Source organism: Petaurus breviceps, unplaced genomic scaffold (genome assembly GCF_028583685.1).
Source record: "Petaurus breviceps papuanus isolate PSGF00001 unplaced genomic scaffold, PetGlider_PUasm1.0 208, whole genome shotgun sequence".
Classification (NCBI taxonomy): domain Eukaryota; kingdom Metazoa; phylum Chordata; class Mammalia; order Diprotodontia; family Petauridae; genus Petaurus; species Petaurus breviceps.
The window spans coordinates 8,789,890-8,803,727 of record NW_027185852.1 but is presented as its reverse complement, the minus strand read 5'-3'; the positions used below and the strand labels follow the sequence as shown (position 1 = coordinate 8,803,727).

General features: G+C 43.8%; 2 protein-coding genes across 4 annotated transcripts in view; both read right to left on the bottom strand.

Annotated features, from left to right (window-relative positions):
- Positions 1-266: 266 nt before the first annotated feature.
- LOC138165155 (insulin-like peptide INSL5) lies at positions 267-2,403 on the bottom strand. The gene is made up of 2 exons (XM_069093299.1): positions 2,232-2,403; positions 267-484 (listed from the first exon to the last, which is right to left on the bottom strand). Exons 1-2 carry the CDS (start codon positions 2,401-2,403, stop codon positions 267-269), a joined length of 390 nt encoding a protein of 129 aa, XP_068949400.1.
- Positions 2,404-6,604: 4,201 nt separating this feature from the next.
- The window catches only part of DNAI4 (dynein axonemal intermediate chain 4), a 64,828-nt gene continuing 57,594 nt past the window's right edge, over positions 6,605-13,838 (bottom strand). For all 3 annotated transcript variants that reach the window (XM_069093387.1, XM_069093385.1, XM_069093386.1), the window contains exons 15-17: positions 13,408-13,634; positions 10,360-10,516; positions 6,605-8,204 (exon numbers count right to left, since the gene is read on the bottom strand). In XM_069093387.1, the coding sequence (XP_068949488.1) occupies positions 8,157-8,204; positions 10,360-10,516; positions 13,408-13,634 (432 nt within the window). In that variant the 3' untranslated portion in view covers positions 6,605-8,156. The remainder of the gene's footprint in view (positions 8,205-10,359; positions 10,517-13,407; positions 13,635-13,838) is intronic.

The window sequence follows — 13,838 nt, the reverse complement described above, 5'->3', positions numbered from 1 at the left end:
AAGTATATTAACTACACGTTGTACAAAGCTGGCCTCAAACACACACCACACACACACACAACACAAACAGTTGTAAAGAATAGCATAAACTACATCTGGATTTTAACCTCCATTTTCTGAAAAGTTCAATGTGGAAGAAAGCCATTGATTTATTTGCTGATTTATTTATTTATCTGTTTGAAAGCCATCATTTTTACAAGAATCAGGGTGTTGGAAGAGGCAGGTGTGAGGCCCTCACTGTCAAGCTCTGGCCACTGGGTCTTGTCCTAACACAGCTTGCTCAGTTGTGTCATAGTACAGCCGGTCTTGCAGCAGAAAGTGGCCAGATCGCTGGCCTCAGCCTGCCTCTTTCCCTGCCCAGAGTCCTCGGGCTGGTGCTTCTGCATGAGGATTTCATCGTCAGGGGAATTGACGTACAGGAGGTCCATGATGTCATCTGAGGCTCCATTTTTGTCTGACACCTCAAAGTACTTTCCCCCCTCCACTGTGTGAAAGTAAAAAAGAAAAAAAAGACACATGTATGACTGTGTCAGAGGGAGGTGGAGTCAGGGCAAATCTGAGACATTTCCACATTAGGAAAGTGGGAAATTCACAACCACCATTGAATTGGCCTTCACTGTTGGCTGCTGGTTGGGGCTCAAGTAGAATTATAAGAATGATCAAACCAAAGGGGCATAGGAATGGACCGGAGGGACCATCTGTCCCTAAATCACATCCCCTGATTGTGCTGAGAGCCAGAAGAGTCTTTAAGGAGCCCCCTCCCTTTACTGATGGAGATGGAGATTACAGGGTCAGGATTCCAATCGAGGTCCTGGAACTCTAGCTTCAGGGCTCATTTTCACTGCACTATGTGACAAAACTCCCCCCAAATAAAATTAAATACTAGTCCAACCCACAAAAGTGGGTTGAAGTGGAGAAAATATTTGATTGGAATTTGAATCTCTAAATTTGAAAATAACACATACATTTGTGAGTGTTCTTTTTTAGATTAACACAACTTCAAATAAATTAGGCAATATAGCACATTAGAGTGCTGGACCTGGAGTGAGGAAGAGTTGAGTTCAAATCTCCCCTCAGACACTATGTTAGCCTGGCAAGTCATTTCACTTTAACTTAACTGGAAAGTCAGTTTCCTCATGTGTGAAATGGGGATAATAATGCACCTAGAAGCCCGCCCCACCCCCAAGGTTGTGGTGAGGATGGATGGGATTGTATTTGTGAGGCACCTTGTGAACTTTCAAGGGCTGTCTAGACCTTGGCTCTCCTTATCAGGCTCTGCTGAACCCTCCTTCTGAAGGGGGCCAGGCCCAGGCTCCCCCAGCAAGCACCTTCTCCTTTCAGAGTACCCTCCCCCCTACCCTCTGGCTAGACTTGGATGCACCATGTTTTCCACATCATCTTCCCCATTGGAACAAGAGGGCAGAAACTGTCTTTTGCCTTTTTTTGAACCCCCAGCATTTAGTATCTGATGCATAGTTTAATAATCAGTTTAATAAATGCCTATTGATGGGTCTTCACCACAATCCTATGAGATGGATGCTGCAAAGGGTTACTATCTTTCCCACTCTACACATGAGAAGACTGAGGCAGGCAGAATAAGGGACTTACCCAAGGTCATAAAAGTAACCATCCAGCCTTTGCTCAAAGACCTCTAAGAGGGGAGATCCAAGTCAGGCTATTAACAACGGACAGCTCTGATTTTTAGGAAGTTTTCCTGATACCAAGTCTAAATTGGCTTTTGCACTTTCTATCACATTGTACTTGGGTCTGCCTTCTGGGGCTTTGGCTGGGCTTGGCCCACTCATCCATATCAGATAAGGAGGGGAGTTAGGAGCCTTTGAACCCAGCCCTGATGCTAAAGGAATCCTTGTTCTAACACCCAACAAGTGGGCACCCTGACTCAAAGGCATGCCCACCACATCTCAAGGTGGCCCACCCCTCTTTGGGGCAGCTGTTCACATTGGCACTTTGGGACCTCTACCCCCCAGTCCAGATTCTGCCTTCTGGGGCCACGTAGAATGAGCCCCATCCCTCATGCTCCCATGTCCCTTCCAGGTATCCTTTTCTTCAGGCTAGACATGCCCAGTTCCTTCAACCTCACCTCATCCAACATGGCCCCAAGGCCATACTCTCGTGGTTGCCCTACTGGACAAGTTCTTAAGTGTAGCTTACTCTTTCCAGGCCTTGTCTGACCATCATCCACAGCAGACAACAACACTCCCTTCTCTTACCTCCGTCTTCAAGAGCCCTCTGCAGGTCCCTCTTCCACCGAGAGCTGCCACAGGTGTAGACAATAGCCCTGATGAAATCTCGCCCACAAACCTTCAGCACCTCCTTGCCTCTCACCCCAGAGAGGGACACCAGGGCTGACAATAAGAAGAAAGCCCAAATGCAGCCCTTCATGTTGCTGATGAGTGAATGAGAACTCAAAGGAGGCACCAGGAAGGGCAGCAACAAAGGGGTCTGAGAGGATCCTGGTCCTCGAGGCTGATTTATACTGAAGGACCCATCCTGCTATTGGGTGGACGTTCACCAAACAATGTTTGCTGAGCACACATTGGGTTGACTAATGGGTTTTATGGCTGTAGGCTTAGGCCACCAGTAAATGTCATTCTTTCTTTAGTGCCAACTACTTCCGATGAAGGTCTCCAGGGAGGATCTTGACCTGCCCCAGCTCGGGGGACTAGAGATCACAATCACTCCTAAATACAAAGTGACATGAATTAAAAAGAGACATTTTGCAAAGCTTATCAGATGTCACTCTGCCTGCTTGGTACCAGAAAAGGACCTGTCCCTACCCAAGCAAATGGAGAAAAAAGAGAAGCCAAAATCCAACCAACCAAAGGGAAAATAGAGGGACATAGAGGAAAAATCAAGCTTCCCCTTTCAGAGTGAGAAACTCTAGCATCAAATGTGCCCTCAGAAGTCAAGGGGCTCAGCTCACAATGTATTAGGGCCCTGGGGTCAACTGGAAATCATAACTTCACCCTCAATTGACAAAGCAAACTTCCTGACTGGGTCAAAATTCTTCCAGGATTCCTTCGGCACAAGAGGGTCAGGCAACTGAATTTCTGTAAATCACCTCTCAGTCTCTCCAACACACACAGTTTCTCCAGGGATCTCATTATAAATATTGTGGTTCCACTGAAAATACAGAAAAAACTTTTCTCTGAACCCTTGTCTATTTGGGCACCTAAAACTTTCCTAACAGATCCTTGACAAAGCACTTACCAAATGAAACAGAGTTTTAAACTCACTCAGTGAGAGGATAAGCAGGCTTTGTTCCAAAGGACAGAGAATAAAGTCAGAAGAGTCTTTGACACATGGGGTTAGGAGTTCCCAGAGAGGAATAAACACAGAGGTTGGCTAGAATCAGCCCCTCAAAGGTCAGATGAGGTCTCTGTGTCTGAACGACCATGGCTGGGCCCATGTACCAGAGCACTGGACTTTATCCCTTACCTTAAGGACCCTCTGAGCTCTGGACCAAAGCATCTAGTCAGACTGCATTCAGTTCTCAGGAGAGGAGGCCCTGACCTTCTAAGAAAAAACTTCATCTCCCTTTTCTTGAACTCTTTGACTCATAAAAATCCAGCAGGAACCACTGGGAATATGATCCATTTTAATTTCACATCTACTCTATACATGTGTACTATATGCCAGGAGTTAGGGGTACAAGAATGTAAGACAACACATTTTACACAGGGATCCCTGGTTTTGAGGACAGTCTAATGGTTGTGGTTTAGGTAAGATCTAATTGGATACAAAAGGAGCCCTAGAAAGTAGGCTATGCCAAGGGCAAAGAAAAAGATAAAAATGACACTAAGAATAATAATAGTAAGGATAGTAACCATACCAGGGGCAGTGTGGAGTTGTGACCGAAAGCACCAACATGGCGCTCTAACCACTGTCCTTCCAAGCTGCTTGTGATGGAATGAGTGCCCTCTCCTCCTGCCCTTCAGTTCCAGGTTCACCACACTGCCCACCCATAGCACTGGTCCATAGTGGTTGATGCGATTGAAGGCTTGGCCACAGACTACCTTTCTATTCCTCCCTTTTTGGGAAACTCTGTTATCTCTCTCCACTTGGTACCCAATCTCAAAGCCATCCCCAGTCATGGTTAGATTGTCTGGTAAGGCCTTTTTGATTCCTTGGCTGGCCCACTCTTGTGGATGGACAAGTGGCTACCCAGAGGGCAGCCTGAAACTTCTGTCACCTACATACCATGGCCAATCCCATACTCAGTTGAGTTCCCACAAGTTAATGTTTGTTTGGAGCAGGGCCTATCCCCAAACCACATATCCAATAGTGATAGCTGTGATTCCCTGTCTAAAAGATAAAATTCCTAAGGGATGTAGCATGGTAAGCCTATATATTTTCAGGTTTGTTATTCCAATGTCCACTTTATAGAAACACAGACTGAGAGTTGGAAGGGACCATCGAATCCAATCCTAAAGGAATCTTCACCATAATGCACCTGACAAAGTGTCAAGTCCAAGAGCTCTCATGAGGAGGAAAACTGCACTGCTCAGAGCTGAGTCTTCCACCCCCTGCTGTTGGCCCTGCCCTTGGGGAAGACGGAACAAGTCTAACCCTCCCCTTGTAGGACAGCCCTTCAATGTCATGCCCCATCCTCCTCCAAATCCACATCCATATCCACCCTCTCTTCTAGGCTAAACCTCCCAGGTCCTTCAACAGAGCCTCCCATGACTGGAGCCAAAGGCCCCCCAGCTGTCACTGGGCTGTCCTCCTCAGCACAGCCTTTGGATTGTCAGCATCCTTGGTCCCCAGAACTAAGCACCTCACCTCACATGGGGAAGAGCACAGAGGAGCTGTCACCCCCCATTCCTGAAAGCCGTGACTCCTTTTTCCTGCAGTCCAAGATTGTATTTTTTTACTTCCATCTTAACACGATTGACTTCTACCGAGTTTGTGGCACACTAAAATCCCCACGTAGTTATCTGGGCCATTTTAAAAAGTCCTGTGTGAGCTGCCTATTCAACCCAGGGCTCACTTGAGATCTCTTTTCTTGCCACTCAAATGTGGCCTCACCAAAATCTTGCAAAATCTTCAGGAATCATTCCGATCTTCATTTCTGGGGGGCAGTGACTTGTGTCTGGGTGATGGATGAGTCTCTGGGCTGCAAGGTCAGGCCTCCTTGTAACATGTCAGAGGTTCCCAAGCCTCTTCCTCAAGAGACACCTAAGTCTTAGGGCCATGTTCTCCCTGTCAGGAGACTGAGTCTGTCTAGCTCCATCACTCATGAGAATCAGGGCAGGGGGATGCTGGTTGTTAGGAGGACTTGGGCCGGTTGGCACGGGTCTTGGATAAATCATTATTTGTTTCCCCTCTGCCCCAACTTAACATCTTCCTCCTTCAGACTCTTACAGTCTGCAGCTGACAAACCAAAGCTAAAGGGCAGCTATTCAATTGGCAGCTTGTGGTGACACTGATTATGTTTTTCCAGGTTTAGGTGTGGGAATGGCAAACTGATCTTGGATTGTTTTATTCGGTCTCCTTTCTTCTAGTCTTCTATGGATTGTGGATAAGGGACCAGAATTGTCCATTCACAAGGCGTAATGGATAGGGCACAGGGTTTGGAGCTGGGAAGATCTGAGTTCAAATTCATTTCTCACTTTGTAGCTGTATGATCTCAGACAAGTCACTTACCCTTTTTAGCCCCAGTTTCCAGCTCTGTGAAATGGATGTAATTATGACACCTTAACAGAGTTGTGGGGAGGATCAAATGAGATAACGTGTATTCTGCAAACCTTATAAACCCTAAGTAAATGCTAACTATTATTATCATTAGTGTTAAAAAAAAAAAAAAGAGTCTGTGACCAAGCAGTTGAGACTTGCCCTTTCAAGGAAGGAAGACCATGTAGCATCAGAAAAAGTTCTAGCTGGTGCAATGGAAAGAAAGCTGGTCTTGGAATGAGGAAGACCTGGGCTCAGGCCCTATTTCTGACCCATGCTGGCTGTATGACTTGGGAAAGTCACTACCTGTCAGCAAGCAATTCTCCAAGACTAAGCTGTGGGGAAAGGGCTGGTCTCCACCCATGGAAGGAGTTCCCTACAGTCATGAAGTCACAGGTCCAGACTCGATCCCAGGAGAACTGAGGAGCCTCTCGGTTCAGTCCACCTGGATTCTGGGACTCCCTGGCCATTCTGCTCCAAAGGGGCCCTTCCCTGTCGCAGCCACAGCCTGTGGCGTCTCCACAGTCACGACCCTCATACATCTACAGCAGCCCAGTTTTTACACTGACTGCCTCTGAGAAGACTCCCCACCAATCACAGGGCTTGTTTAGGATGCCGCTGCAAGGCAGCAAAATGACAGCCTTCTGGAAATCGACACCCATAGAGTTCCACCCAATGACTGATGCTCTCTTGGCCATGAGCAGCATGGGAAATGGAGTCCCAAAGACTTTCCCTCACCCATGCTCACTACTGTTTAGACTTGTACCACCATGCCTTTGGGAGGGAGGGGCCAGGACAGTGTTCTTTAGACCAGAGTATTCCTTGGTGGGCAAAGTGATCATAATTATTGAGAAATTTAAAGATCAGAAAAATCACGTACATAAAAAATGCAATGAAACTCCAGACAAGGAAGGAGCCAAGATTTCAAACTTTATTCATTTATCAGCAGTCTTGTAAAAGCCTGGCTTTTAAGACAACACAAAAGAGAATCAAATCACCACCTACACTGCTAAGAGATTTTTTAAAAAGCCTTATCCTAACAAAGCTCAAAAGCAACTTTTTTGTGAATTGTCTGCTTGTTTAAAAGATGAGTCTGAAGGAATAAACAACACTAATAATTGTTTGTGGCAGAAATAGCTGAGCACAGTGGGGGAGCTCTCAAGCTGTACTGAGTCTATGCTTAATGGAACCCAACATTTCACAGGGAATTTACTGAATCACTGCTGTCCAGTCTTTCCATCTCCACTTGGTAAGTTGTTATATGATTTTTTTAAATGCCCCAGGATCACATCAATGCCGAGGTTGGTAAAATCCAAAGTTTCAACAAAATCAAAAACAATGCTGTTTACAGAAGCTACCATGAGCATCACACATGAACAGCAAACACTGGGTCTTGTTAGAAAGCCAGTACCCCTGTTATGGGTTGCCCAGGCTTGCTTGGGGATCATTACAGAGGTTACCTAGTGAGGTGAGGTCCTAATCTGTCTGGGGGCCTGGAGAATTCCTGGAAAGCTGTGCCAATTCCAGGACTCCCTTAAAAAAGGGAAACTGAGGTCCACCATGGACTAGCCAGGGTCTGCCAAATGGTATCCTCTGAATCACCCTCAGAATGAACCTAATATCACAGGGGTTCTCCAGCTCAATACCAGTTGTATCTGATTTATTCTGGACCTGCCTCTCAGCACATTGCAGTCTGGACTCTCAAGCCCAGCACCAGCCTTTGGTCATGCTGGTGAGCAGATGCCCAGAAGCTTATCTGTGCCAGATGGGTTACAAAGCAGGTCCGTGAGGCCACCTAGCCCAGAATCTGCTAGTCTGACATGTTCTGGAATAGCTTTTCCCAAGTACCAAGTGTGATCTGTAAGAAGCTACTGTCACATAATCCAACCAAGAACTATAGCCTAACCAATTCCAGGAGAAAACTCCTACCCCCAGTAAGTGGAGGAATCAAGTGCCCAGACTAATTTTTAAAAATCAGGGAGAAACCTAATTCATAAGTACTTCGGGGAACAATCAGAGTTTCATAAACACTAGATGAAAAATTTATTCTTCATTCAGTGCCCTTAGGACTCTTTACCCTGTTAATACACAGCAAAGTTTTGAATCTAAAAAAAATTGTCAAGTTATGTTATTAAAGTCAAAGTATTTTCCATATAATTTGGGTTGTTAAATGATACCAATTAAATGATAGGTGATTTCACTACCATCCTCTGGAAGTTTCCACAAGAAAGCTGGAGAACTTCTGATAGTGTTTTATATAATCAGCTTAAATCACATAAAAACATACCAATAAGCCTTTCAATTTGATTTATTCTAAAATTAATTATAAAGTAAAAATACAGATAATATTCTGCCTAAGGCCAAAATCAAAGAATCAATCCAAGGCACAGAAGATAGATGCTATTTGATGTAAAAACCCAGTCTACTTTCTCTTTATAAAAAGTATCAGCATCAATACATTACTAAACACTGTGTGCCTCAGGTCCAAGTAAAAGGTCAATGGCATCCTCCTAGAAAGAGAAAACGAAGCACACAATTACAATGCTAGAAAAATCTAAGTGAAGTTGTTTCTAAAACGTCATTTACAGGTAATGGAGTAGTGCTATACATATAGTTAACCAGTAAGAATAGAAAATGTCAACTAGTCAAGGTGAGTTTAAAAAAAAACAATTATTTTCATTTTCCATCATAAACTAATTCTTTGCTATAAATGTTCCTTTTAATAAAGCTTGATACATAATTTTGCAAGAATGTCCCTGTATGTTAAAGTCATAACCTTCTCTAGGCATTGGTTTCTTAATTTGTAAAATGATGGGGGAAGGAGAAGGAGTAAGTAAATTACATGTGTAGTTTATTTAGGAAAGATCCTTAATACCTCTAAAACTCTGATTCTACTAATTGACAAGAAATTATCCTGGGGTGCTAAATTCTCAGACAAACTCAATAATGTTATATAAGTTTAATTATGGTAAATGCTATTTACAGATTCTGGACCAGCTACTAGTGCCTTGGCTCCCCAAATTATCTTGTATGTTTTATATATATATATGTGTGTGTGTACTTCTGTGTGAACACATTGAGAAAGTAAGCTTTGTGAAGGCAGGGAAGGTTTCATTTTTGTCTTTTATCCCTAGAGCCTCCGCAAAGTGCTTGGCATGTAGTAACCACTTAAAAAATGCTTGACTTGGGATAAAATGCCATGACATTAGAAGAGGCATCTAGGTAGTGCTGCAGATAAAGAGTCAGACCTGGGGTCAGGAAAACTCATCTTCCTGAGTTCAAATCCAGCCTCAGACCTTACTAGTTGTGTGTCCCTGGGCAAGTCATTTAACCCTTGTTTCCTCAGCTGTAAAATGATCTTAAGAAGGAAACTGCAAACCACTCCAGTGTCTTTGCCAAAAACAAAACCCCAAATGGGGTCACAAAGAATCAGACATGACTGAACAACAATGAAATTATATTATCAGCTATGAACGCCCTCACTGAATGAAGCAATCACAATTCTTTTACAGTGGATGAGAATAAGGTTCTAATATGATATTCTCCAGATTAAATTCTGGTATTAAAGTCAGCAGTCAAGTCAAAGGAGGCATTTTTGAAATTTGTCCACTTCTCATGAAGCTCTAACCCAGCTTTATGAAGTTCTCTGGATCAGGCATTTTTATGGTCCAGGGCAACTCATTTTTAAAGGCCCATGTAAGATGTAGGCCATCTTATGTGTTCTCATTCTCGTGTGTTATTTAAATTTTCTTATAAGAAATAAAAAGGTTTGTTATACTATCAACTACAATAAAATAATAAAACTGATTTATTTTGGCTTTTCTTACAAATGGCTTTTAGTAGAAATATAAAAATCAGAGCATTTAAAAAAACTGTGAATAGTGAATAGAGCCCCGGTCCAGGAGTCAGGAGATCCTGAATTCAAACCCAGCCTCAGACACTTGACACATTTACTAGCTGTGTGACCTTGGGCAAATCACTTAATCCCAATTGCCCTGCCCTCCCCACTCCAAAAAAACCCTGTGAAATCAAAGAAAATTTGAAAAATGATTTTGCCCCACTTATCCCAAATAATAATATCTAACTAAAAATAATGTTTGAAGAAATAATTCACTTTTGAAATCTTGTGGATTTTTGAAAGTGGATGTTGTTATTCAGTCCTTTAAGGGGTGTCTTTGTGACACCATTTGGGTGTTTTTTTTCTTGGAAAAGATATTGGAGTGGTTTGCCATTTCCTTCTCTAGTTTTTTTTACAGATGAGGAAACTGAGGCAAACAAGGTTAGGTGACTTGCCCAGGGTCACACAGCTGGTTAGTGTCATTTGAACTCAGGTCTTCCTAACTCTAGGCCTAGCACTCTACTGCACCATCTAGCCACCCCTAATAAGAGTATAGAATAAAGCTAACAGAATAAGGATCCTCTCCCTCTAGCTGGGCAATGGTGAGGAGAAGGCTGAAGCCCGAAGACACAATGATCAACCTTGCCAAATTATTATCTGTAAAATCTTTGAACAAGCCGTGATGCGCCTCTCAAGAATGGACATTTCATCAACAGATATGCCAAGTGCAGAAAGAGGAGGGAAAGGAAACATCTTCTGAGAGCTCTGGCATTTCTGTTGAGAATCTGCAATTGTCAGTTACATGTGTTTTCTGATTCTGATCATACCCGGCCGCTCTCTGAGTAAACCGGCATGTTCTTCAATTCATACACGACAACTTGTCCTTCACTGTCTCCAATTAAAATGCAGTCGGTATTTTTAGCAAAGAGGACGGTTGTAAACTTCACTCCTGGGTTAGCCACATTCACGATGATAGGATCCAAACTGCAAGAAAAAAGCATTAACTGAGTGAAGTTAAAAGCTCACAGTGACATGCATTTACTCCCACGTGACCCCGTCCCTGGAATACCCTCCTTCTGGCATTCTGCTTTCCACCCCCATCTTTACCTATACCCATTCTTCGATGCCCTGCTAAAGTTCTCTCTTCCTCATTAAGCCTTCTTGTCTGGAAGTGACTTCTTCCTAATCTGATCTGACAGTTCTTTATACTTATTATGACTACATATTAAAATTCATTTCATATTTATCAATGGACATGCTTTTTTCCCTCCTACAAAATAGTAAGATCCTTCAAGGCAGGATCTTCTCCTTCTCCCTCTCCAAGAAGATTGTATAATGCCCTGTACAGAGCTGGATAAGTTACTGGAATGAAGAAAACTTTTTTTTGTATAGTGTATCGATTCAGAATAGAGCTCCTTTCCATAACTCAGTGGTATTCATGCCAAAGGCCCCAAAGTGAGCAGCTTGTGCTTGCTGTCCTGTCATCATCTCTGCCATTTTATCCCTCTATCAGTGCTGGCACACTCCTCTTTCCCATTCCTTGCTAATCTTTAGTCTGTCCAAAAGTCCCCAAGGCGGTGCTTTGCCTAAATCTACCCTCCCTCGAGGATCCCAAGCTTCAAAATTCCACCCTTCTCCAAGGTAAAGCGAAACGGCCATTTTCGCAGTGTATTAGCTGGGTGACATTACTCCTGGAAAAACTATAGCTTTGTTGGCAAAGTGACGTAGGCTGCCCAGATTGGCCTTAGCTTTCCCTCCAAGGAGCAAGTGTCTTTTGATTTCAAGGCTTCCGTCATCATCTGCATTGGTCTGTGAGCCCAAGGACATAAAATATGATACTGCTTCCATTTCTTCTCCCTCTGTTTGCCAGAAAGTGATGGAACCAGTTGCCAAGATATTCGTTTTTTCAAATGTTAAGCTTCAAGCCAGCTGACACTCTCCTCTTTCTCCCTCATCAAGAGGCTTGATAGGTCCTCCTCACTTTCTGCCATCGGAGTGGCGTCATCCGCATATCTGAGGTTGCTGATACTCCTTCTGGCGCCCTGGCGTCTTACATGACGTACTCTGCATGTAAGCTACACAAATAAGACAGAAACACACATCCTGGTCATGCTGCTTCTTCAATCTTAAACCAATCAGTTGCTCTGTGTTCGGTTCCAGCTGTGGCTTCTTGGCCTGCATACAGGCTCCTCAGGAGACAAGGAACATGATCTAGTCCTCCCATCTCTTTGAAGACTGGCCACATTTTGTTGTGATCTAGAGTCAAAGGCTTTGACGTACTTAAAAAAACAGACTGATATTTTTCTGGAACTTCCTTGCTTTCTTCATAATCCAACAAATGCTGGAAATTTGGTCTCCAGTTTCTTTTTTTTTTTTTGAGGGGGGAAGGCAAGGCAATTGGGGTTAAGTGACTTGCCCAAGGTCACATGGATATTAAGTGTTGAGTGTCTGAGGCCATATTTGAACCCAGGTCCTCCTGACTCCAGGTGCTCTATTCACTAAGCCACCTTGCTACCCCAAAACATTATATGCACTAATAGCAATATGGTTGTTTGGGGGGGGGGTTGCCTTTTGGAGGGCAAATGGGGTTAAGTAACTTGCCCAAGGTTACACGGCTAGTTTTTCTGTTAAGTGTCTGAGGCCGGAACAGAATTCGGGTCCTCCTGGCTGCGGCGCCGGCGCTTTACTCCCTGCGCCACCTAGCCGGTGCTCTCACTGGTCTCCTTTCTTTGCCTCTGAAAACCAACCTGCTCTTCTGGTAATTCTCAGTTCATGTACTGCTGAAGCCCAGCTTGCAGAATTTTGAGCACAAACTGCTGGAGTGTGAAACGAGTGCCAGTGTTCCATCGTTTGAGCATTCCTTGGCATCTCCCTTTTTTGGATTGGGACATACAGTGATCTTTTCTAAACCAGCGGCCACTGCTGAGTTTTCCAAAGTTTCTGCATATTGAGGGCAGCACTTTTAACAGCAGCACCTTGAAGAAGCAAGCACCCCAAGTGTCCTCAGGGTGTCTGCCACCACAGGTTCTTAGATCTGCTTTGTTAAAGGAAAGCAACTCAAAATGGGTTAACAAGCTTACTTTAATCAGTCAAACATGTATTCCTAGTTCAGGGGAAAGAGGTCAGCACCCCTAACTTCAGAATATACAGACAGAATTATCAAGTCAGAGAAACAGATCAAGTAGACAGATTTCCAAACTGTCCAACCATTACATCCATACCAAACAACATCTGGGTTTCAAAGCCAGGGGGCTCTGGACAACGGCTAGCCCAGAGTTTCATCAAATCACAGAACACTTCTCAAAGTGAGCCCCAAAAACAAAGCCTCACATCTGGGCTTATATAGCCTTCTCCTGGCTCAGAGAATGTAACAACCTTTTGGACCCACTGGCCAATCAAAAAGTATCTCCTGAAAAACAAGCCTCCCACCCCAGGCTTCAGGTGCACTTTAGCCTAGGGGCAGGGAAGATCTTCCAAATTTGCATTCCCATTACACACCTTTGAGAGTGTAAATAGTTCAGCTCAAGTCCTACCACCTCTATAAGCCTTAGTGTTAGCAATGCTTCCTGAGGCCTACTTGACTTCATTCTCCAGGATATCTGGATAACCACATCACTGTGGTTACTGGTGACACTGAGATCTTTCTTGGGGTCTAGTAACCACACCATCTTGGTTATTGGTGATGCTGAGATCTTTCTTGGGTAGCTCTTTTGTGCATTCTTGTCCTCCACCCTCTACACATATTCAGAATTTGACTTTAAAGGTAATGGTCCTATAGCTCAAAAACAAAGCTGTCTTATTAAGAAAACTGTTACATGGTCCTAAGGAATTCATTAGTACTGAAAACATTCTCAAGTCAAGAAAAACACACTCACATACTGCAGTGGAGGTCCCAGATCTCAACTCTATGTTCATTTGCTGCTGCAAAAATGTAGGATGACTTTGGAGACCAGGCAATATCATAAATCACATGAGTAGTCGTATAAAAACTTAAATATGGCTTAAAGTTGTCCTGTTGCCACAGATTCACACCCCAGTCTGCAGAGCAGCTTAGGAATGCTTCATAGCAAAACGGGTTCCATGCTATCCTGTACACAGGACCCTAGAAATGAAATAAATACAGTCCAATACCAACACAAATAGTCCCCAACTTATATGAACCCCTGCAAATGGTCATCTAGGAATAGCCACTGGCCACAGAAATGGAAGGAAGGGGAGAGGGAGAGACAAAAGGAAGGAGGAAAGAAAAGAAAGGAAGAAAAGAAAGGAAGGAAGGAAGGAAGGAAGGAAGGAAGGAAGGAAGGAA

What these genes read in the sequence shown, in the direction of transcription:
- LOC138165155 (XM_069093299.1), bottom strand. Translation starts at nt 2,403, where the DNA reads ATGAAGGGCTGCATTTGGGCTTTCTTCTTATTGTCAGCCCTGGTGTCC. An exon ending in GAGGGCTCTTGAAGACGGAG is followed by an intron (nt 485 to 2,231) that starts GTAAGAGAAGGG and finishes ACTTTCACACAG; the next exon opens with TGGAGGGGGGAAAGTACTTT.